Genomic DNA, 22,335 nt, shown 5'->3' on the forward strand with positions numbered 1-22,335 from the left:
TTCATTTGACTAAATTTGAGTTTCTCTCAATTTTCTCCATCATAGATTTATTTATAAATAGTATTTTCTCAAACTGGCCTCTTTTCAAAGCAAACATTTGTTCCTTGATTTGCCTTCAGTTGTTTTAGTCATTTAAATGTTTTTTAAACAAACATAATGCATATTAATGAGCTGCTAAGCTCAGGTCCTATTAGCTTAGTCTAAGCTAGCTGACGTACTGAACTTAGCTAAGTTTAGCAAAACTGTTTTTATTTGTCTTGCTTAAAGTTGGGCTGGTTTAAATAAGATTGAAAGTAAAATTATGTCTAATAACCTTGTGAAAAAAGTCACAAAGGAGCTAAACAGTTCAGGTACTTTATGTCTACTTGCTAAGCTAACCTAGCTATAGCATGTTAGCAAAATCATGAACATCTTTAAAGTTCACAATTTTAACAATTTGATTTAAAACACAAACAGGCGACAAAGTTTTAACTTTTCTGACGCTAATGGAATCAAAGAAGTGATTTTCAGATTCCATTAGAAAAATCACTGACATTGAAATGTCTGAACATTTTAATGATGTTAAAATGTCTTCTAGCTATATGTTCCACACACCTTTAAAAGTTATGCAAAAGTAAATATTTACTCATGAAATAATGCAGTCAGTAAATCTTCTGCTGAGAGGAAAGATTAGCTGCTCCAGAATCATTTTCAGATTTCAGCTGAAATAAAGTCTGACTGCTACAGAGATGATAAGACGACTCAAAGGGAAGAACCAGAGTGATCTCAGGGACTTTGATTAAAAATTTACCAGATTTCACTGATTTATACCTGAAGAAATCACAGAGTACAAGAGAAAAAGAATCTGGGTAACGTGAATGATGTCAAAGGTTCCCAGGTTTCATCAAACAACTGAGTCTGTTTGTGTCAGTGGGACAGATTTTAGCCATAAGTCGTTCCAACCTCCTACCTTTGTGTCCTCAGTGTCGCGGTTCTCCAGCCCCAGACTGACGCCCAGGCTCAGCAGGAAGAGGGCGCTGTCCATCTCGCCACTGTCCGATGCCAGCATCGACCTCCAGACCATGATCAGGACTTCGCCCAACTCCTTGGTGGCGTACATCAACAACTCCCGGTCCAGCTCAGCCGCCAGCAGCTCCTACGGACACCTGTCGGTCGGGGGACTCAGGTACCGAGTCACCTGAAAAGACAACGAGACAGAAATCTGCTTCAGTCTTCATTTCTTGTAGTTTAGCTTCAGATTTGATTCCTCACATCATTCTTGTGATCAAATCAAGTACTTCTTCATCCCTGATGTTTCCTTGATTATCTTCATCATTCCTTTGTTTCATCCCCTGATATTTACCTATCTTCTTTCATATTTCCATCATCCATGATGTTTCTGTACTGCTGTTGACTCAAATTCCTCGTAAAAGCCGATGAATGTTACGTTTTTCCCCAATATGCCGCAGCCCGTCGTTTCCCTTCCCTCACCCCATCAACTCCATGGCCTACCAGCAGCTCCTGTCCCAGCAGCGCGGCCTCAGCGCCTTCGGTCACAACCCGCCCCTCGTCCACCCTCCACCCACTTTCTCCAGTCGCCAGCCGGGCCTCGGCCTCTCCTCCCTGCCCACCTCCACCCACAACAACGACGTGTCATCCAAGGTAAGAGCCGTTTTACATGAAATGTAGAAAACAAGCTCCATTTGGACTTGAAGGAATGTTGGTGTAATTTAGGATAAACCTCTCTGATTACCGTTCGTCCTCCAGCGACGTCATGCTGCAAACTCCTAAAACAACCGTTTATCCAAGCCTTGAATCTTGCAGCTCCGGTTACCAAATGTTTGTTCTCACTGCTGATTCTGTTTGTCATTGTCTCTTTTGATGTCCGTCCCACACTCCGTTTCTGTGTTATGATTTGTGGCTAAAGAAATAAAAAAATCACCCACCCACCCACCTCGGAGGCAAACTCTCAGTGGGGGAGACCCAGGACTCCTCTGCTCCCACGCGGTTGGTTTTCATATTCCAACCTCTGATTCATTCTCAATACGATGTGAGGGGAGGAGGAACTGAAGGTAAAATCAGGTTTTCAGAGAGGAAATGTCAGAATATGTCAGCTTTATTCCCTCTCTGGTTCCATTGTCCGTCCCAGTCGTCTCAAACTACAGAGTAAAACTTTACTTTGCATTACAGTTCATGAGTTTAAGAGTCAAGTGGTCAAAAGTACATAAAAGTAAGTTTGGGCCAGTTGACTCTGATAAAGTGACCCAACCAGAATGACCTTATGTGACCTCCTGCTGGTGCAGAGCAACACTGCAGCCTTAATATCCATCAGTCCTGCCTGAGCAGGAGTAGGATGAAACTTTCCCTGGCAGACAAACCGAAGCTCAGAGTTTCTTATTTTGTCGGCTTCAGGTTGTTACAGAAAAACAGTAAATCAACCAGGACCTTTAGATCAGGAGGTTATGGGTCATTCTGTGATCACTGGTCACTTTCAAGAGCAGATTAAACAGGATTATACAACAGCTTAACCAATAGATGAGTTTATGGATTATAGGTTTATCAGCTGTGGAGATCTTGTACGGTTTGACTGGGAGAGCATTGTGGGAAAGAATAATTTCTTTCCCACAGAAAGTAAAAGCATCGTAAAGTGAATGGAGTCATTGTTGACGTGAGTTTATGTTGCTCTTTGTCAAACATAAACAGAAAAATCACGTCATCCCAGGTGATGGTTCCTGTAAGCTGAGAACATTTCTGCTCCATGCAGCTTCAGCCTAAAGAAACTGAACGCTCCAAACACAAAAGCAATGATCAGGAATTCAGATTTAAGAGCCTAAAGTCAATGAGACTGACTGGAGATTGAGAACCCAGAGGCATCTGACTGTGGACCCATCAGATCCTCTCCATTTGCAGATCATTCCTGGTTTTTGGGAACACCTTATGGGTGGAACAGGCCGGGCATTGGATGCAAACGATTTGACTGGCAGCAGATTGGATTCGTTTATTGGACAAAGGATTTATATCACTGGATGAGTGAAGGCTCGAAGAGCAACAACTCAACCTCCATTTTCAATCCGTGATAAGACGTTAGTAGATGTGGAGCTGAAAATCCATAATCATTGGTCAAATCTAAGGGTCCAAACAGCATCAACTGGACGGGGAAATATAACAAGAGATTTCAGAAAAACTTGCCTACTCTAAGCCCAGAGGAGTTGTACCTGGTGTGGTCTTCTGCCAGTAGATCACCCTGCCATGTTCACTTAAATCAGCTGGTACAAGTCATTGATCAGTCCTCTCATTCTGTCAGCTGTATCCTTCATTCTGTTCTCAGAACCACGGAGGAGACTCTGCTGTCAGCAGCTCGGTGGATCCCATCAACAAACGGTCCAAAGTGAAGGCGGAGCTGGACGGCCTGAAGCCGGGATCTCCTCTGTCACCGGTACGACGGGGCAACGGGGCTTCCTGATTGGCCCTGTGGGGAGTTGGACTGTAGCCTGAAGGTTTCCACGGACTCAGGCGTACTGTGCATTTTCTGTGAACCGCATGGCTGGGATTTCATAGTCAAGTGTACCTATTGCTAGTATAGCAAAGCGTACATCGATACATTGTACCGATGTAGGCACTTGGTACATTGCCTACATCAATACAATGTAGGCAATGTACCAATTCCCTATATTTCTCGTGACAGATTCTTTTATTTCCCACAATTCTAAAGGATACTAGTAAGTTTGTTGAGCTTGTTGGGTTCCTGGGCCTGTTTTTCTCCATCAGGGCATCTTTTCCCCTGTCAGTGTGGGGCAGAGAGCAGCAGTCACTCTGTGTGTCCTCCCGAGTCGGTGCGCTGACTCTCAACCTTATCAGCCCGGTGTCACATGATGCAAAACGGTTTGATGTGATCACTGTTTACTTTGATCACTGTTTACTGTGCGACACCGAGTACACAGTGATTGAAATGGTTCTTTGCGTGGAAATGTCCGGTGGACATCCACTTTGACCCTGAAGTATGTTGGAGCCTTAGAGGAGTCCATAGGACGGGTTTTACCAGAAATTAAGAGATGGGAAGAGGACTTTCTGATTGTGGAACATTTATTTTGATAAAGAGCGACTTGATAAGCGGCGGACGCCGTTTAGACAGCTTGTGATCCTCCAGAAGTGTGGCATCCGGGCCCCCGGGAGCCGCAGCCTCTGGTGACCTCCATGTAAAACCGGTCTCAGATAAAGAAAAACTCCACATGATAACAGCTTTGCATCCATTTGTTTGGTCCCCCCCCGCCTGGCCACAGTAAACTGTGCCACAGCACTTCATTTTCATGAAATATTGGCCCGGCTTTATTGTCATCTGAGGAGCCTTTTTCTTCTTCTTTTGACAAATTTGCGGCTGCTCTCCGGTCGCGAGGCAGCTTTGGTTGTGATGCATGGGGACGGCGCCGAGCGCAGTCGTCTTGGGGCCACCAGAATTGATGAAGAGAGCGTGTGTGTGTGTGTGTGTGTGTGTGTGTGTGTGTGTGTGTGTGTGTGTGTGTGTGTGTGTGGGGCAGAAAGAAGCATGCTGCCGTCAGCACATTGTGTTTTGGTGTGTAGCTACGGCTCTTTGTGTCGGTGGAGCCGTATGGGAACCTGAAGGGGACACACTGAGCCACCGGCAGAAATCAGACACCAAGGAGAGAAAATTTAGAAACAAAGGAACTTTTTCAGTTGGAAATTTAAGAATAATTTAATAAATAATGTTTGAGGCCATTTTAGAGAGAAAACGTATCTAGAATCTTTATTTAAAGAAACTGAAAAAATGGAAAAGCTGAAAACATTATTTATTCGGCATTTTAAAATAGTTCGTAGATTATAGAACTACAAAAAGACGATGTGTAGAAAATGTAACTAAGACACTTTTAATAAAGAAAAACATAGAAAATAAAATGTCACTTTTTAAAATATTTTTTTTTAAATCATGAGAACTATAATAAAATCAAAAATACAAGTGAAAAACCCCTTAAAAGCATTTCAACTCCTGAAATTATCATTTTTCTGAATAATTTGTTTTATTTTTGAGGATTACTCTGAGATTTTAACCATTTCTGAAGAATAAATTGTGCTGTCAAAATAAAAAAGAGCCACAGAATATATTTTTTTACATATTTAAAAACAGGAGATTGAGTCTAAACACCTGAGATTCCTCTGCACACCTAAAACGTCTCAGCTTCATTTCTTTTTGTTGAAATGTTTACAGGAAAGTGTCCTGCAGCCTGATTTCATCTTGCTGACTTGCAGAAACTCTGTAATGTTGCTAAATTATAAAGAGTCCTAAACAAACGTCTCGTGTGTTAGTTTGTGGTGAACGAAATCCAAACATGTCGGATTCCTGCCTCTTTAACTTTCCTGCAGCTTCATGGAGACGTTTCCAGATGAATCTGTAATTAACCGACTCTGGATGCTAAATGAAACGCGAGGAAACGTCAGTTTTCTGTTTAAGAGAAATCTCTAACACATGTTTAAAACCTGGACTCTCTGCAGAACCAGTACAGCAGCGCTCAGGACCTGAAGGAGGAAGTGGAGCGAGACGAGTGCAAGCAGGAGGCCGAGGCCGTCTACGAGACCAACTGTCACTGGGACGGCTGCAGCCAGGAGTACGACACGCAGGAGCAGCTGGTGCATGTACGTACCACACAGACCGCTCACGTTTCAGCTCATCGTTCAGCCGAGGAGCTTCAGGACACGCCCTCCTGGGTCCAGTTTCCCATCGCAGCGAGCCGCTCGGGTAAAAAGCCCTGCAGCATTCCTGGCCTCCAGTCAGGCAGAGAGAGAGACGGATTACGGCTCCAGTCATTCACTAACCAGACCAGAATCCACAGGCGACACTTTTCTGTACGAAGCTCTTCAGCTTCACTGTTTCAGCTCAAACAAACACTTTATTCTGTCATCTCACTGCTTCCCCACATCTATAAACATCAGTTACTGATTAAAGATTGAAGATCTGCTCCGGTTTAGAACATTAGAGGATTCCTCATGACTTCACCTCCTAATCTGCTCAATCTGACCTCAGATTAGACGCTTCCCGTCTGATCATTTCAACTCAAAGCCTCACATCTATACGATTTTAATTTTTTTTTTTTAAATGTTCCAAGATTTAAAGTTAGAATTCCGAGAAAAGTCAGATTTATGAGATTATAATCATCTGACTTTTTTTATTTCCAGTTTAGTTTAGTTTCCTCTCATGGCTTCAGGTGACCCATTCTCTCAGTACCTGCAGGTTGTTTTGGCTCCGCCTCCTGCTCTGATTGGTCCAAAGTGAAGCAGCAGCTTGTTGTTTTCTGAAAGGAAGCAGGAAGTAGTTTTAGATTCAGTCTGACCTGGATTCAAACCCAGCATCTATCTTACTGCTGCTGATTCCTTCAGTGCTGATTGAAGTGAGAAATAAAATCATCATATTTTCCTCCACGCTGTCAGATCGGGTTTCTAGTTCCCAAAGATTTGAGCGTCAGGACTCATTAGCAGCATGTGCCGCTTCGCTCCGGAGGGATTTGCTCTGATAAGATTGATCTCTCCAGAAACATCCAGGCTGACGGTCCAGAGCGGACCCCCTCTGCAGAACGCCCTCATCTCTCCCTGCTCTGTGTCCCCCCAGCACATCAATAACGACCACATTCATGGAGAGAAGAAGGAGTTCGTGTGCCGCTGGGACGACTGTTCGCGGGAGCAGAAGCCCTTCAAGGCGCAGTACATGCTGGTGGTTCACATGCGCCGGCACACGGGGGAGAAACCACACAAATGCACGGTGGGTAACGGATCACTCCCGGACGGGCCCCCAACGAGCCCCTGGGGGGCAGCACCGCTCTAAACAACGCCAAGCGTTCACATGGGGCTGGTGCTGCAGCTGAGCAGACTGAGGCTCAGGATGGGGTTCATCCAGGATCCTGCTCCCTCAGATTATTAAAGTCAGATTATAAACATCAGATTAATGTTTGTCCTTAATGGAGGTTTTCTAAATACACCCATCAGGTCAGGATTATTCTCTCCCTGATGAAATCACACAAAGCTGCAGTTTTGTAAGTTTTATAAAAATGTTCTTGTTAAAACTATCAGCATGTTGAGACAGATAACCTCATCCCTGAGCTACTGTTGCTGTCTTAAGAAATGCACCAAAAACAGCCAATCAGAGCCAGGAGGCGGGGCTTAGCACTGTCAATCAACCTCATGCACTGGCTGCTAAATGTTTTAATGGCAGAGAAACAACTTACCGTAACAGGAAAACCATTTATCCACCATCATTGGTGGCTATGCTAACTAGCCTTAGCATTCATGACAAACTGCTAGCTGCAGCAACCAGAGAGCAAAGTTGTGATTGACAGCATTAAGCCCCGCCTCCTGGCTCTTTCAAATACATAAAAAACTATTTTTTTAAATAAACCTTGAAATTTACTGATTTCATCTCTGATATTTTAGAAGCAGAACAAGTTTTTTTTAGTCATTTCTGTTGAAACATCAAAAGTTTTTCATCAGAGGGAGGATAATAATTCTGACTTCAGCTGTATTACTGTTTATTTTAACAGTTCAAACTCCAAATATGTTTTAATATCCATTAATACGTCCAGTGGAAATAACCTTACAGCCAATCAGCACTAAGGAACATTTATAGGCTAGTTCACAAATGCTAAGCAATAACATGTCAAATAGCATCACTGTGCAAAAAATTTTGAGTGACAGTAAAATAACTAAAACGATGAACATAAATGTTCACAGAAATGCTTTCAGTTATAAAATGTTATCCAGAGTTAATTTAAGAATCAAACTGTTTCTGAAGATGCCTCATCAGTCGAGGAGTTTTAGTAATAAACAAAGCAGCTTTACTCATAAATGGTGACCAGGAGCCAATCTGGTGTTTGTGTTTCCTGCTTTGAGTCTGATCCAGTTTTGAAAGAAGAAAAACAGAGAAACTTATGAGACGAGACGTATCTGGGCTCCAGAATGATTGTTTAGGATCCTAACGAGGTAAATAAAGGCCGAATCTCCCTCAGATATTCTGGAAAACAGAATATTTAACAGTTCTGCTGGAAAATAATCTAAATAATTGAAAAGGTAGTTGTCTGATGAAAAGGGAGCATGTTGGTGAACAAATTGGTGAGCAGTTTGATCTGCGATGTTTCCTCTGGTTATCTCAGCTCCTCGTTGAAACAGAGAAAGTCAACAACAATCAGAGAATGGAAGGATTTTCCTGTCATGAATTTTCTCTCTAACGACCTCCTCTGCAGTTCGAGGGCTGCTCCAAGGCCTACTCCCGCCTGGAGAACCTGAAGACCCATCTGCGCTCTCACACCGGGGAGAAACCCTACGTCTGCGAGCACGAAGGCTGCAACAAGGCCTTCTCTAACGCCTCGGACCGGGCCAAGCACCAGAACCGGACACACTCCAACGAGGTACAGACGGCTGGGACTTCACACAGAATCCATTATGGATCTGCTCACACTGCTGGATGTGTGAACTGATTGAAGTAGTTGAAAAACTGACAGGAATTCATTTGTGAAGACCTGAAGGTTCGGATCAGAACCGATGCAGCTGGTACTGAATGTTTCAAAAAATACAGGCGATCCAGAAGCTGAATCGTTTCCTCCAGTCATCCACTGAGATCAGATTATTGACCTGTTTTAGTGTGAAAAACTGATTATAGCAAGTTTAACATTCATGTTGACACTGAAGGTGATAGCCTAAATGTAGCCTTAAAAGCTACATTATCTAACCCTTATAAAAAAAATGTTTTTTTATGTATTTGCTAAAACGGTTTGTTGTGATATAAATAATCTGTTAAAAGATAGATTTCCTCCAGCTCATCTCTGAGCTTCTATTGCTATCTTAAAAAAAAACCCACAACAGTCCCCACCAAAAATAACCAATCACAATCGTCTCTTGTTTTCATCTTTTATTAACTACTTTAAAAAATTTAGTTTTCTGTACTGTTTGATAACTATGATTAGTTGGAATATATATGATTTCATTTAAAATAATTTTATTTGAAAATTGCCTCAAGACTATATTTGTTTTGAATTGATGCTGAATAAATAAACTGAATATAATTTGTCTCCATAGAAACCGTACGTCTGTAAAATCCCGGGATGCACCAAGCGCTACACGGACCCCAGCTCTCTCAGGAAGCACGTGAAGACGGTTCACGGCCCGGAGGCTCACGTCACCAAGAGGCAGCGCAGCGACCTGCCGCCCAGACCACCCAGGGAGAACGGCGAGAACGAGAGAGCCGCCAGGCTCCACGGGGAGGACAAGCTGATGGAGAACAGCTCCCCCAGAGTCACGGAGGAATACCTGCACGTGAAATCCATCAAGACAGAAAACCCTGTGGTGAGAACGACACGCAGTCTGATGACACTTTGTCTTAATGCCACCACTGTGCACAGTGAACCATGGAGTTAACTAAACCAAATGCTTGATGCTTTCCATGTCTTTCTGCTTTTACTCTTCCCTAACGGACAGACTTTACTAAGGTGAGCTAACCTTAGATTACTGTCACCACTCACCATTTCACCCCATGCTTCAAGGACATCTAGCATTTTACCCTCAACTCATAACCTCAGGTAGTTTTCTGAGACTGGATGGAAAACCCAGAAGCTTCTTTCCACCAGTGACATTCTCCTGCTTCTCAAAGCATTCCCAGACCCGGAGGCAGAACCGGACCCTCCAGAAGGTTCTGGGAGTTTCCTGGCAGCACCTAGGTGCCTGAACCACTTCAAGTGACTCGGTGGAGCAGGAGATCTACTCGAAAACCGAAGACACTGATCGCAAATAACATCACACTGCTAAATTTAGAGCAGCGAAAAGTGGCCATTTTAGTTCTGGACAAACAGGAGCAGAAAGCTTTAGGAGAAACGTCTGTGTGTCTGAAAGCTGGTTTAGTTTGTTAACGGCTGATTTAGATTATTAATAGGTACAACTTAATGTGCACCAATAGTTATTCACCAACCGCAAATCAACCAAAGAAGAAGAGCCGTTTAATATGGTACAGGAACAGGAGATCTAATCGATTCACAGGTTTTTCCTAATTGATATTTAATTGGAAAAATTTATTGCAAAGCATTGATAAATCAATATTTTACCTACACCGATTGCTAAGCAGAAACTTAACAAGGTAGTGCTAGCGAGTGTTAGCTACCATTGACCATAGCTAGAAGAAAAGCCCTACCATTCAACCAACGCTGCCATCTTTCCACCCACTTTGAGTCCGCTGCAGTTCAACCATCGTTAAAGTTTCTCAACATTCAGCTTCTGTATTGAAGAATATTGAAACGAAGCTCCTGGGATGCTCTCATCTCCAACATTACATGGTGGATGAATAGTGACATTTTCTTCAGACGCCACCATTCTGTTTGTGCTTTGTTTATCCAAAGATCCCGGCAGCAGTGACGTCATTCGGGCTACTTGCATTGATGGTCTCGTTCTTTTGGCCAGAATCTATGTCTGATGACCAAAGCTGAGGGTTTTAGCGTAAACAGATCTATAATCAGCCTGAGAGCCCACAGAACCGCCTACATTACCTCAGACAAGACCCCAACCGTCCATCCATCCTCTGCTCCATCCTACAGTCGCTCATGAAGGTTTGACTTTAGCAAAGTCTTTCCCCATCCATCTCCATGTTGGGATGTTAAATAGGCAGGTTTGATAGAAGAATGAGGAAATAGTATGTAGAAACCAAATGAAAGAACAAATAGATGAAAGAATAAAAGCTTGTTTTGTTTGAGGCCTTTAATCTGAACTGATCAGAGTTTCTGTTTCACTCAGAAATTCTATTTAAATGAAGCTTTTTTCCTTTTTTAATGAGCTTTTCATAGGGCAGCAGGGGGCTTGTTCACTGATTTACACAACACTGCATTAACTTTATGTATTTTTGATATAATATTTATTATTTTTGCATTGTCAGTGTTGCTTTTTCCTTATTACTTCTTGGCTTTGCATCAGGAACCACGTGACCCAGGGTCCACTTCCTGTTTTGGTGAAACTAGAGAAATGAAAGAGTTTTCAGATAAAACCCAGAGATGTGTTGAGGAACTGAATGAGAGGCAGTGAAACCTGCAGCAGTCTCCTCCAGCTGCATGGTGGAGTGTTTGGTTGAACCATCTCATGATGATCGCTGCTCCACTCAGCCTTTCATCCTGCACATTTTAAATTCACAGACAGACTCAGAGAGCCTGTAATCTGGGGAGCCCCACCTCCCCTCCCCCAGAAAACACTCATTATTTACAATTAAGGCGGGGGAGGATAAAAGGCCGCTCAACATGCCGCTTTCCCCACTGTTCCACTTTTGTTTTGCAGAAGGAAAACAGTTTTTAGGACAAGATGTTTCTGTTTATCCCAGCCTCTCTAATGCGTAGCTCCCATCTCTCCTGGTAGATGTATCAGTCCAGTCCTGGCGGTCAGTCATCATGTAGCAGCGAGCCGTCACCACTTGGCACCAACAATGACAGTGGAGTAGAAACGGCGGCGCACAGCGGAGGGAGCCTGGGGGACCTCAGCGCGCTGGACGACCTGCCTTTCCTGGACTCTGTGGATTTCTCCGGCGGGGTCGCAGCGGTCGGCCTCCATCTCAGACAGCAGCTGAGCAGCAGCCAGTGCCTGGAGAACCTCAAGAAGGAGAAGCTGAAGGCGGTACGGGACTCGTGTCGGTGGGCCAACAACCCAACATCCCCTGCTCATCAAGGGACCACGCTGCCGCCTATACCGACAAGCGGTGAGTCTGGATCATGTTAGGAATTAATGTCAGTCTTTTAAACACATAGAAGCCAAAATAATCAAAGTTCAAAGTGCAAGAACTCTCTGACTCCAAGACTAGTTCTAGATTTGCTGAGGCTGTGCATCATGGGTAATGTTTCTGTTTGTTCTCAGGGTCCCTCCTGGAAAATTCAAGTCTGTGTGGAGATCCACCCTCCTTCCCTGGCTCTGGCAAAATGACTCTGCTGGGAAACCTTTCTGAGCGCCGAGACAGCACTTCCAGCACCTTCAGCTCGGTCTACACGCTCAGCCGCCGCTCCTCAGGCATCTCCCCTGGTTTCTCCAGTCGACGCTCAAGCCAAACTTCCCAGTTTGCTGTCAACCGCCTGACGAACATCAGCTCAGCTGACTCTTACGACCCCATCTCTGCTGATATTTCTCGGCGCTCCAGTCAGGCCAGTCAGTTTGGGGGGAATAATAGCGGGCCTGGCCTTGCCGGCCCGCTCACCCTGACCCCAGCCCAGCACTACCAACTGAAAGCAAAGTATGCTGCTGCAACTGGTGGTGCACCTCCTACACCCCTTCCATACCTGGATCAATCATGTCTGAAGGATTTCAATGAGTACTCGTCCAAAAACAGCCTCCGATCCTTGCAGTTCAGCCAGGAACGGAGCTTGATGCCCCATGAAGTTCCTTCCAACATTCCCCGTCGAGCCAGTGACCCTGTGCGACCTTTAGATCCTCTCAGCCAGCCTCCTCTACACCGGTTCAACAGCATGGTCTCACTCAACCGAAGGGTCTCCCTGCAGCCTCATCCCCCTCCTGCAAAAGATCACAGACGCTTATCCCAGCAAGGATATGCACAACCGAACGTCAGTCCTCATGGTTTCCCTCACAGACTACGACCAGCGAGCATTTCAGAGGACATCACCATGCAGGCAAGAAGGTGCAATGGGAATCCCTCTGGTCAAGGAGATTTCTACGGAGCTGCCAGCGGCCAGCAGCAGCTGTACCATCAGAGACGGATGGATGGGGCGAACAAGAGTCCACTCATGAGTCCGTCCTCACCACACAGCGGTGCTGCTAGTGGGCAGTGGAACATGGACACCACCCAGCAGTATTCCAGGTTAGATCCACATGGGAATCTGATTGATGTCCAACAGAACCAGAACTCTGGGTCTTTCAGTGGGACCTCCCACCAGCAGACAGCCCAAAACTTCAACAACAGATGCATGCAACCTGGACAACACCTCTTCCAGCAGTCCTCAAACCTCAATGAAGCTTCTAGCCCTCAGTACAGGTTCAGTCAAAGTTCGTATGACAGGAATGGCAACGCTCCGTATCCACTGTGTGGGAACATCCTGCACTGTAAAGAGGAGCCAGCTGACATGGACTTTGGTCAACTCCACCCTGCGCAAATAAAAGCTGAGAGTTGTGATTCATCCACCATGACTTTAGACCAGCAGAACTGTAACATGACTGGTTTCCAGACTGGGAATCAGAACCATCCCCAGCTAAGACCACCAACAGAACCAAACTCTCCAAACGTCTCAATGCCGAAGGTGTTGCAGCAACCAGACGATTCCCAGCTCTCCTCTAGCAGAGTTTCTGAACTCCCTTACATCTCTGAGGACAACGCTCTGTTCTACATGGGCCAGATCCGAGTCCTGGAGCCCAACGGGAACCTGGACTGTCATGTTTCCCTAATGGTGAGCTCTCCTCCAGCTGCTCCAACCGACAACCAGGGGAGCAGGACTGCACCTGAGCACCCTCAGATAGACTTTGATAGCATGCTGGACGATGTGGATCAGTCCAGCCTCATGTCAGGAACCCTGAGTCCAGGGCTGCTCCAGAGTTTCTCCCAGAGTTCATCTCGCCTCACGACGCCCCGGAGCTCGGTGACGCTGCCCTCAGTGCCAACGGGAACTGGGAACATGGCCGTCGGGGACATGAACTCACTGTTGAGCGCCCTGGCTGAGGAGAACAAGTTCCTCAACCTGATTAGCTAACGGTGTGGACATCAAACTGTGGACTAAAAACTGAGCTTTGAATTCATCCGTCTCCCTTGTGTCCTTGTTCATCCAGCTATAAATTATTTTCTACTTTTCACCAAAAGCCATACTTCTGTTCTTGCCTTAGGATGTGAATATGATGTAAAAATTAGCCGTGGAACAGAGGTGATCTTACTGAAGTGCCTGCTGGTGGAAATATGAGCCTGGACTGCAAGACGACGTGTTCAGAGGTCAGCAATGATGTTCCTGAATCATTTTATGACACATTAACTGTGACCAACCTGCGACTGGAGGCAGGAACAGCAGAGGACTTCACCAGAACGTAAATCTATCGTTAGACTGCAGCTCTTCCTGTTGTACATTACTCCTGTTTTCTGTGTAAATACAATTTGTACATTTTTAATAAACAAGAATTATGGATTTTTTAAACTGTCTTCCTGGTTCTTTCCTTCACATCCACAAGTTCAGAGCAATGAATGAACTCCAGGCTCTTTCAGAATAAAATCCCTCTGCTCGACATCGGGCTTCACAACAGAATCTGGTAGAAGGACCTTGGAACGCGTTCCAGATTTCTGAGCAGCATCAGTTCCTTCTCCCAGGTGGTTGAGGACATCTTGATTTGACTAGGACTCTCCTCTTTATCTCTGAGTCTGTCCTGCTCATGGTGTTTCTGACCCGTTTACATATTCTGGTCTGAAGCCAGCAGGCTTGAATCCCGGCTCTGATAACGCTACATGTGCTCCATTCCAGCTCTGACTAAATATTCTCCACCAGTTCATCCCCTGATTGTTTCCTGGGGAGAAGAAAGTGTTGCTGGCTTCAATAATTCAGGAAGAAAACTTTTGTCTTTGAAGCCCCGCTCCTGCAGCCTGTGCAGACAACGCACTTTCCTCTCTCCTTTCTTGTCCAACATCAGTCTGCGACCTCTTTGAAATAACTTCCCCTGACCTCGCCTTCCCTCGGCCGGCAGAATGTGAACACTGCCTCCTCCGCTGATGAAAAAGGAGGCTAACCGGAGAGGAAAAGGCTCGACGTGTGCAGAGCTGCACTCCGCCTCGCCGCTGTCCGATATTAGCTCTGACAGAGCGGCCCAGAGGACTTGGCTGCTGAAACCACATAAAACAAACCAGCTGAGAGGAGCGAGCAGGCGCTGAGCGCTCACAGGAACAAATGATTTCACTGTGTCAGTTAATTCAGCCGAGGATACGTTTGATCTGCAGGCTGTGATTGCTCCTGCCACTGGATTTCCTTATTCTCTCAGAGAAGTGGAGGAGGGGGGCATCGCCTCAGGCTGCAGCAGCCAAAAAGAGCAGGAAGCTAGCAGGGATCATGCATCAGCAGCACCGTGCTTTATGGAGGGGATAACTGGCTGAGGAAGATGTAAGACAGGTTTCCATTACCGCTGGAATCAAGTGGCTTTGACCTCCAGCTGACCTGCAGGGACCTGCCAGCAGGGGGCGACACCTCTACAGGGTTTCTGCTCCTCATCCTTCAGGTTCTCTGATTTACAGCTGATTCAGCTCAACCTGAACAGGTGAAACTTATTCCTGTTAGATAAAACAAACTGTAAACCAGGTTTAAATGTCCAAGTTCTGGATGTTTGGATGAGAAACTCCAACAAGCAGATCTGACCTTCTGTAAACTGAAGGCATAAAGTGAATCTGGAGCAGCAGATCCACGTCTCTATTGTAAATAACTAAAAACAGTCAAACTGCCATTGCTTCTTTAGATCCACTAAACTGAACTTCCCCAGAGAAATGAAAGAATCAAACTATAAACTATTCGATTTCTGATAGTAAACAGATAATTATTTACCTACAGTAATCTGATAATTGTTAATATTTAGTGTTATGCTGATGACATGCGGCTCTATGTTCCAGTCTGCCAACAATCCGTCGATGAACGGATCGACGGATTGTCAGAATCAGGACAAACCTCAGAGAAAGAAACTCACAGCTCAACTCTAAATACTGAACCAAAGAACCGGATCAGATCAGAAAACATCTGGAGAACCAGAACGATTCTCTCCTAATCCCTTTAGTTCAAAACTTTCATAACCTACAGAATAAATCGCTAGCTGTTTCAAATATTTGTCTATATTCTGCTAATTATAATAAAAAACACAATTGGAAAGACACAAAACATTTTATGACCTGGTGAGGTTGAGAGTTCAAAAAATTCCATAACAAAAAACAAACCACAAAGAAGACTACTTCCTGTCTTCTTCTTCATGGTTTCTTCCAGTAGTAACATCAGGCTGTTGATCACGTGAAAAAAACTGTTTCCATTTCAGTTCTGTGAAGTACATCTATTTAGATTTAAAAAAACATCTCATCCCAGCATAAAAACTATTGATCAAAAACTTGAGTTTTATAAAAAAAAAAAATCCTGTGTTTTCATTTAGCTAAACTATTTTTGTAATTTCATTTTAATTTGTTCTAAGGTTAATGGAAGCGCAGCTCCTGATATTTCAGCTGCAGTAATCAAGCTCACTTCACTGGTTCAGAGTGTCTGCAGGGCTCCCAGTCCATGTTAGAACTGGTTTTGAGGTTCTTTACTGGTATTTAACCTTCTAACGCTCTGAATCAGAGAAGCAGTGAGGTCTGAAGTGGACCTAATTAGGAGCAGAGCTGATGGGAGCAGCAGAGAGCTGAAGGACTCTCTCCTCCTCCTCTGACCTCCTCCATCCTCCTCCCCGCGCTCCTTATTGCCTTATTATCACACATGTGACGGTCTAACAAGGCTGAGAGCCGGTGTCAGCGCCGATGATGGATAACGCCGGCCGCTCGCTGATGTCTCATTCGTTTCTATTAGACTGGTATGTAAATTCCCCCACCGCTGCAGCAACGCATTAATCTGGGAATCTGTGGTCAAACTGGCAGCTGAGGAGTCTGTCTGTCTCCATTTGGGTCTGCTGCCGGATGACGGCCTGTCAGGAGGCCCAGCACGCCGTCCAGATGCAGAGACGATAACCATGACATGTCTGACGACTCCGGCATCACCCCGATCATCTCAGAGCGAAAACAGCAGTGAGTCAAAGGCTGCAGGCATTTTAAGGTGATTCAAACTAAAGTGAAACTCTGATTTCCTCCAGAAGGGAAGACTTCTCCTTGCCTGGGTGGCCCCTGAGGGACGAATGCATTATTAAGGCTGGACTCCTCATTTCAATACGGCCACTTTCCTGCAGACGGAGAAGAGCCCTGTGGGTCATCGGCTGCTTCGTATTAACTCAGGTCAAATGAATAATCCTGAGAAACGGAGCCATACAGAGGAGAAATGTTGGACCAAACAGAGACACCTTCTACCAACGGCTGATCCACCAACGGCTGATCCACAAACCATTGATCCAGAACAACGGCTGATCCACAAACCACTGATCCACCAACGGCTGATCCACCAACGGCTGATCCACAACAACGGCTGATCCACAAACCATTGATCCAGAACAACGGCTGATCCACAAACCACTGATCCACCAACGGCTGATCCACCAACGGCTGATCCAGAACAACTCCAGACAATTTACCAAAAAGATTCAAACATCAACACTCAAACATGCAACAAATGTTTTACTGGGAATATACGAAGTTCCCTCAGGTCTGAACCAGAAGTGATCTGCGCCATCTTGGTAGGGAAGCGCAGCGTAAAGCATGGACCACGGCTTCCAGAGCACCAAAAAGAAAGTTTTCATGTGAATAATGAGGTTCTGATTACTGGCAGAGTGAGTCATCAGGTAGTAAAGTACAGGTAGGTACATGTTTAGCTAGCAGATCAAAGCTACATTAGCTAAGCTAACTTTGCAAGTCGGCAGTAAGGTGTGATGTCACATGAGGGAAGAGTACAGATTATTATCAGCTGTGGTCTCAGAAATGAACTGCACCAGTTTGGAAAAGCTTCCAGAAAATCAAACATTTCTCAAGTTAATAATCATCTAACTTTTATAAACCTTCAGCTGCTCCCTCCTAAACGCCAAGCCCTTAGAACAAACCGCCAGAAAACTGCAAAACAGCCAAAACACTGAGACTAAAAACCCAGCTGGTTAGAGAGGCGTTTGAACCATAATAACTGGAACATATTCAACATGTGTTGATGATTTTATGATGAAACTCGATAGACTGTAATGTTTGTTACTGGTTTCTGAAATATCAACCAGTTCATGAGTTACTGCATTAAATTAAAACAGCAATTAAATATTAGGCACAATAATAGGAACAGAGGAACCATGAAGAATATTTATAGCTTTTAATCTGAGCTTCAGGAGGAAACTTAAGAGCCAATCAGCAGCGAGGCCTTCGGCGTCCTGAACCAATCAATCATCCATATTCATAGTTTGTCCTGCTGCAGAATAACATCTGTTTTCCAACAGCCTCCATCTGCTGGAGGGGTTTCTGACCCGGCTCCGCAGGGGCAGGGCGCAAACATAAAGGTCTGCTGGTTGGACTAGAACCAGCAACCTTCAACCAGTTCACCTGCACACGCTGCAAAGGGTCGCCATGGCGACCGTCAGTACACCCAGGGGATTCAGTCGTTCCATCACGAATAGTTTCTCTGGTTCTTCATCAGTCACTAAACCCACCACCACCATCATCATCATCATCATGTTTCCAAGATTTAATTTATCATTCAGGTGTTTTTATTTGGTTCTTTATCATTTCTAAATATTATATTATTATTATATTTCTATTTTTATTATCATATTTATTTTTATTGTATTATTTTATTTTTATTATTGTTGATGTTTTTCTTACTACTTTTATTGTTGTATTTTAAAAGTTTTACATTTTTGTTAAATATTATTGTTACAAATATTGATAATAATTGCTTTAATTATTATAATTATTGATAAGGAAAAATAATAATAGCTGATAACTAGATGTAGAGAAAACACAATAGTAGAAATTATGTCCCTTATTATCAATAATAATCAGCATTATTGATAATGTATTATTTTTGGTTCATATTCATCATATTTTCATTGCGACTAACTGTTTCGGTTTCTTTTCTCTTCTCAGTTGAAATATTAATCTTTATATTTTATGACATCTTCATGCCTCTACTGTCTGTTTTCTTTAAATCTCCATTGTATTAATTTAAGTTCATTATTGGAATTGAAGACATTTTTCTGTTTCCCCTTTAAATCTTTTTCTCTCCTCTCTGGTGTCTATTTACGTTTCTTTCTGTATTTCCTGTTTACTCTGTCAGGTGTTTGTCTCTGTTTTGCTTTAGTTTCATGGTTTTCAGATCTCTGAATGTTTCCAGGGTCGTTCTGATAGTTTCGTGTCGCTTAGCAGGACGGCGGTAATTTAAGTTTCTGTGCGGCGCCGAGCCGCTGCTCTCTGGGTTTAAGGACAGGTTGGGTTGAGGCGGTGGATCCCAGCGGCAGCTGAACGGGGTCAGAGCCGGCGCCTCGCCGCTCGCCGGGCCCGGCAGGTCCCGGCAGGTTCCAGCAGGTCCCGGCTCTCTGGAGGGATTCAGGATGGAGGTCCTCATTAAAGCTCCCCCCGCTCTGGCCCCGGCCCCTCTGAGAAGCGGGCGGCACCTGAACGTATGCTGGACCCGTCCAGGTGTCAGGCAGCAGGTGTCGTCTGACAGCTGGTCACGTGTGAGAGGGTCTGGACCCGATCAGGAGTTAGAACCAGAGAAGTTGATGTTCGGTTGGAGTTACAGGGAGATTCAACTGCAGATCAGAAACTAAAAACACTGAAACTCACCAAGTATCTTTGTCTGGTTCCTACTGAGCTTAGAGCACTTTAAATAAGACTAAATATTTATGCTGTTTATGTGTTTCTATCTGGACCCAAATTTCATTCTTAAAACAACCATAAAGATTTTATTCTATGAAATCTTGGATTAAGGCAATAATTTAATAATTTGGTGCCGTAATTTTCTCCAGATGAACAGAAACCAAACAAACCTGAAACCTGAACATTAAAGATAAATAAACTTTACATTACAAAGTTTCTGTAACTAAATCCTAACAAGTATTTTTCATCTAGTTTCTAGTGCTGATATGTTAGCACAAGAGAAATCAGATAAAAATAACTCTTTATAAGTCAGTAGAAATATGAGCTTGTATTGTAAAATATTGAGTTCCACTGGTAAATTATTTCACTAGTAACATGGGAAAAATGTCATTTTATAAGTGAAATAATCTGCCACTGGAACAAACTTTTTCATCAATATTAAGGAATTATTGACTTAAAGGAGCTCTAATATTTTGCTGAAAAGTTTCCTGTAAGTTAGATTAGTTTTATTTTAACTGAAATTAAATATTTACACTGGAAACCAAATAACATTCTTTTTGCACTGTGGTTTGTTAAGTTGCTTTTTGCTGATTTAAAATATTTAAATGTGACAAAAAAAAAAGACTTTTATTCTTATTATACATTTCATAAATATTGAAGATATTTCCTTAAACAAGCTCCTCTATGTTGCTCTAAAGTTCCCTGTCAGTTACTTTTGTCTCATTTCAACTGTATTAAGAAATTTGCAGTAGGAACCAGACCAAACTACTTGGTAACATTTTAGTTTTTGCAGCGTCAGGCCTGTTATTCAGGAGGTTCTGCTCCGGCCCGGTCCTCCTCTGTCCGGCCAATGCGGCGTGGAGCGAACAGGAAGCAGGAGGAGGCTCCACATTATGCAGGCGGCGGCGGTGCGGCCTGTCAGCGGCTAATGGCAGCGAGGATGATGGATGGTGTTTATTGTGGGACGGTGACGGGCCGCCGCCCCCCGCCTGATCATCATGGTAATAAAAAGGACACATCAGGCGGCGAGTTATTGAATTATCACAGCATAATTTGCATTAACTCTGGCTGCAGGGACCCGGGATGGGCCGAGGCGGCTGGAGGGGGCTGACAGCAGATCGGCTGGATACAGGCTCCACCTTGAGCTGCTCCGTCCGTCCTTGGACCCCCACGGATCTCCAGCCTGACTCCGTCATGATGGACAGAACAGACCCATCCAGCAGACTGTCAGTATGAGGCAGGAGGGCCAAACCATCATACCGCCACCACCATGCTTCACTATGACTAAACATCTAGCAACACAGAGGAAGCATCCAAGAGAACCGGTCCAGATCTAAGGACGCGTTCACACCAGCACCATTTAGTCCGCTTTAATCCAGCACTGTTTTCGGTCTGATAGTTGATTTGGGACCAAAACTGAAACATTTGTTACATTTTCAGCTGCTGTGATTCTTTTTCTCAAAATATACATAAAACAATGCATATACACAAAAGAAACCAACTGGTTTGGAGAAGTAAGGATACTCACTGCTTCAACCATCCAAAGAGGCTGTTCATGTTAATAATATTAAACAGTCTATATTTAATATATTCATTATACTAATTAGTAAAAATTCTTTGAATTTCTGTCAGTAAAAATGTTTTATTTTTGTGTGAAGGTAAAAACAACAAAGAAGCAGAACAATCGCCTGATTACTTGCAGCAATGCTAGTTAGCATAGTTAACTATGAACAGTTTTACTCACCTGCTTCACAGGGAGGAGTCAGGCTGGTCTGCGGGGTTAGAGGTCATGGCTGCTGCTGACTTTGACTCATCTGTTGATAAATATGGTAAAACGTATGGAGACAAGATAAATATATGAATCTTTATAAATCTTTTCGTTCACTGATTGAATGAGGTGAAGTGGAGGCTAATACTCATCTGTAGCTAAGCTAGCTAAGTCTGAACAGTGCTGCTCACCTGCTTCACAGGAGGAGTCAGGCTGGTCTGGGAGGTCAGGGGTCAGGGCTAACCTGGTTAAGCTAACATGTTCAAGTCAACATAATCACAAAACCTTTAATCACTAACAGGTCTGACTAACCCACGGATTTTATTTTGTTCCTTTTGCTGTTGGACAGTTTAATGTTCTATTTATATTTCTCCAAATAAGTTTATAAAATCATTTTTAAAATTAGCTGTGACTTCTGACCGGAAGAATCGTTTGCACATGAAGCGCAGCTGCGCTTTCTACTTCGACATGAATTTTTTAGCTGGCTATAAGTCAGTAAGGAGAGCGGCGCCATCTAGTGTCTGTAAAAACGAACTGCAGGCTGACGTCACGGTTAACTCTGTTGGTAAATGTGGTTAAAGGAAGAGCAGTGACAAGTTAAAGTTGTGAATATCTTTACAAATATTTGTTTCCAGAGATTAAATGATAGTGAGTCACAACCTTACACTCATCTGTAACTAAGCTAACAGATACAGTAGCCTCCTGTGTTGGACAAAACGCCTGGTGAAATATTTTTTATATTTTCAATACTATAAACAAAAAAGGTTTTAACACATGAATGCAGTAGATCATTGAATATTTTTTAATTTGTCATGATTTCTGCTTTTTTGTTTTTATACCTAAGTCTGTGGTATAGATTATTTCATATTTTGTGTTCTGCTCCTAGTTTCTTCTTTGCAAACAAAGATACTTTCTCAAAAATAAACAAACAAACAAACAAATAAATAAATAAATAAATAAATAAATAACATTCACCATCAGAGAAACAATTAGATTTGTCTTTGTGTCAAGATGAGTTTTGGGTTTTAAGTGATGTCTATTTTATTAACACTTTATTGTTTTTGGTAAAAGCTCTTTAACATGTAAATATTATTCTGAAAAACAATAAACATAGCCTGAGAAGCTTTAGGGT

The 22,335-nt window shown here is 43.6% G+C and overlaps 1 protein-coding gene and 1 long non-coding RNA gene across 3 annotated transcripts in view; one reads left to right on the plus strand and one right to left on the minus strand.

The window, feature by feature from the left end:
* LOC103150931 (zinc finger protein GLI2-like) overlaps positions 1 to 14,117 on the plus strand; it is a 51,468-nt gene extending 37,351 nt beyond the window's left edge. Inside the window, exons 6-14 of the mRNA XM_016681042.1 lie at positions 964 to 1,165; positions 1,449 to 1,641; positions 3,308 to 3,415; positions 5,485 to 5,625; positions 6,596 to 6,745; positions 8,220 to 8,384; positions 9,052 to 9,318; positions 11,362 to 11,698; positions 11,854 to 14,117. Of these exons, the coding sequence (XP_016536528.1) occupies positions 964 to 1,165; positions 1,449 to 1,641; positions 3,308 to 3,415; positions 5,485 to 5,625; positions 6,596 to 6,745; positions 8,220 to 8,384; positions 9,052 to 9,318; positions 11,362 to 11,698; positions 11,854 to 13,688 (3,398 nt within the window). The 3' untranslated portion in view covers positions 13,689 to 14,117. The remainder of the gene's footprint in view (positions 1 to 963; positions 1,166 to 1,448; positions 1,642 to 3,307; positions 3,416 to 5,484; positions 5,626 to 6,595; positions 6,746 to 8,219; positions 8,385 to 9,051; positions 9,319 to 11,361; positions 11,699 to 11,853) is intronic.
* On the minus strand, positions 1,093 to 21,718 carry LOC103150930 (uncharacterized). 2 transcript variants are annotated; one of them, XR_477603.2, is made up of 4 exons: positions 21,395 to 21,718; positions 21,180 to 21,249; positions 6,215 to 6,281; positions 1,093 to 1,177 (listed from the first exon to the last, which is right to left on the minus strand). It is a non-coding gene; the product is annotated as an uncharacterized LOC103150930 (long non-coding RNA). The 2 variants fall into 2 exon arrangements; XR_001664583.1 differs by lacking the exon at positions 6,215 to 6,281 and having other exon boundaries at positions 1,100 to 1,177.
* Positions 21,719 to 22,335: the final 617 nt, after the last annotated feature.

This window comes from Poecilia formosa, unplaced genomic scaffold, assembly GCF_000485575.1.
Source record: "Poecilia formosa unplaced genomic scaffold, Poecilia_formosa-5.1.2 Scaffold266, whole genome shotgun sequence".
Classification (NCBI taxonomy): domain Eukaryota; kingdom Metazoa; phylum Chordata; class Actinopteri; order Cyprinodontiformes; family Poeciliidae; genus Poecilia; species Poecilia formosa.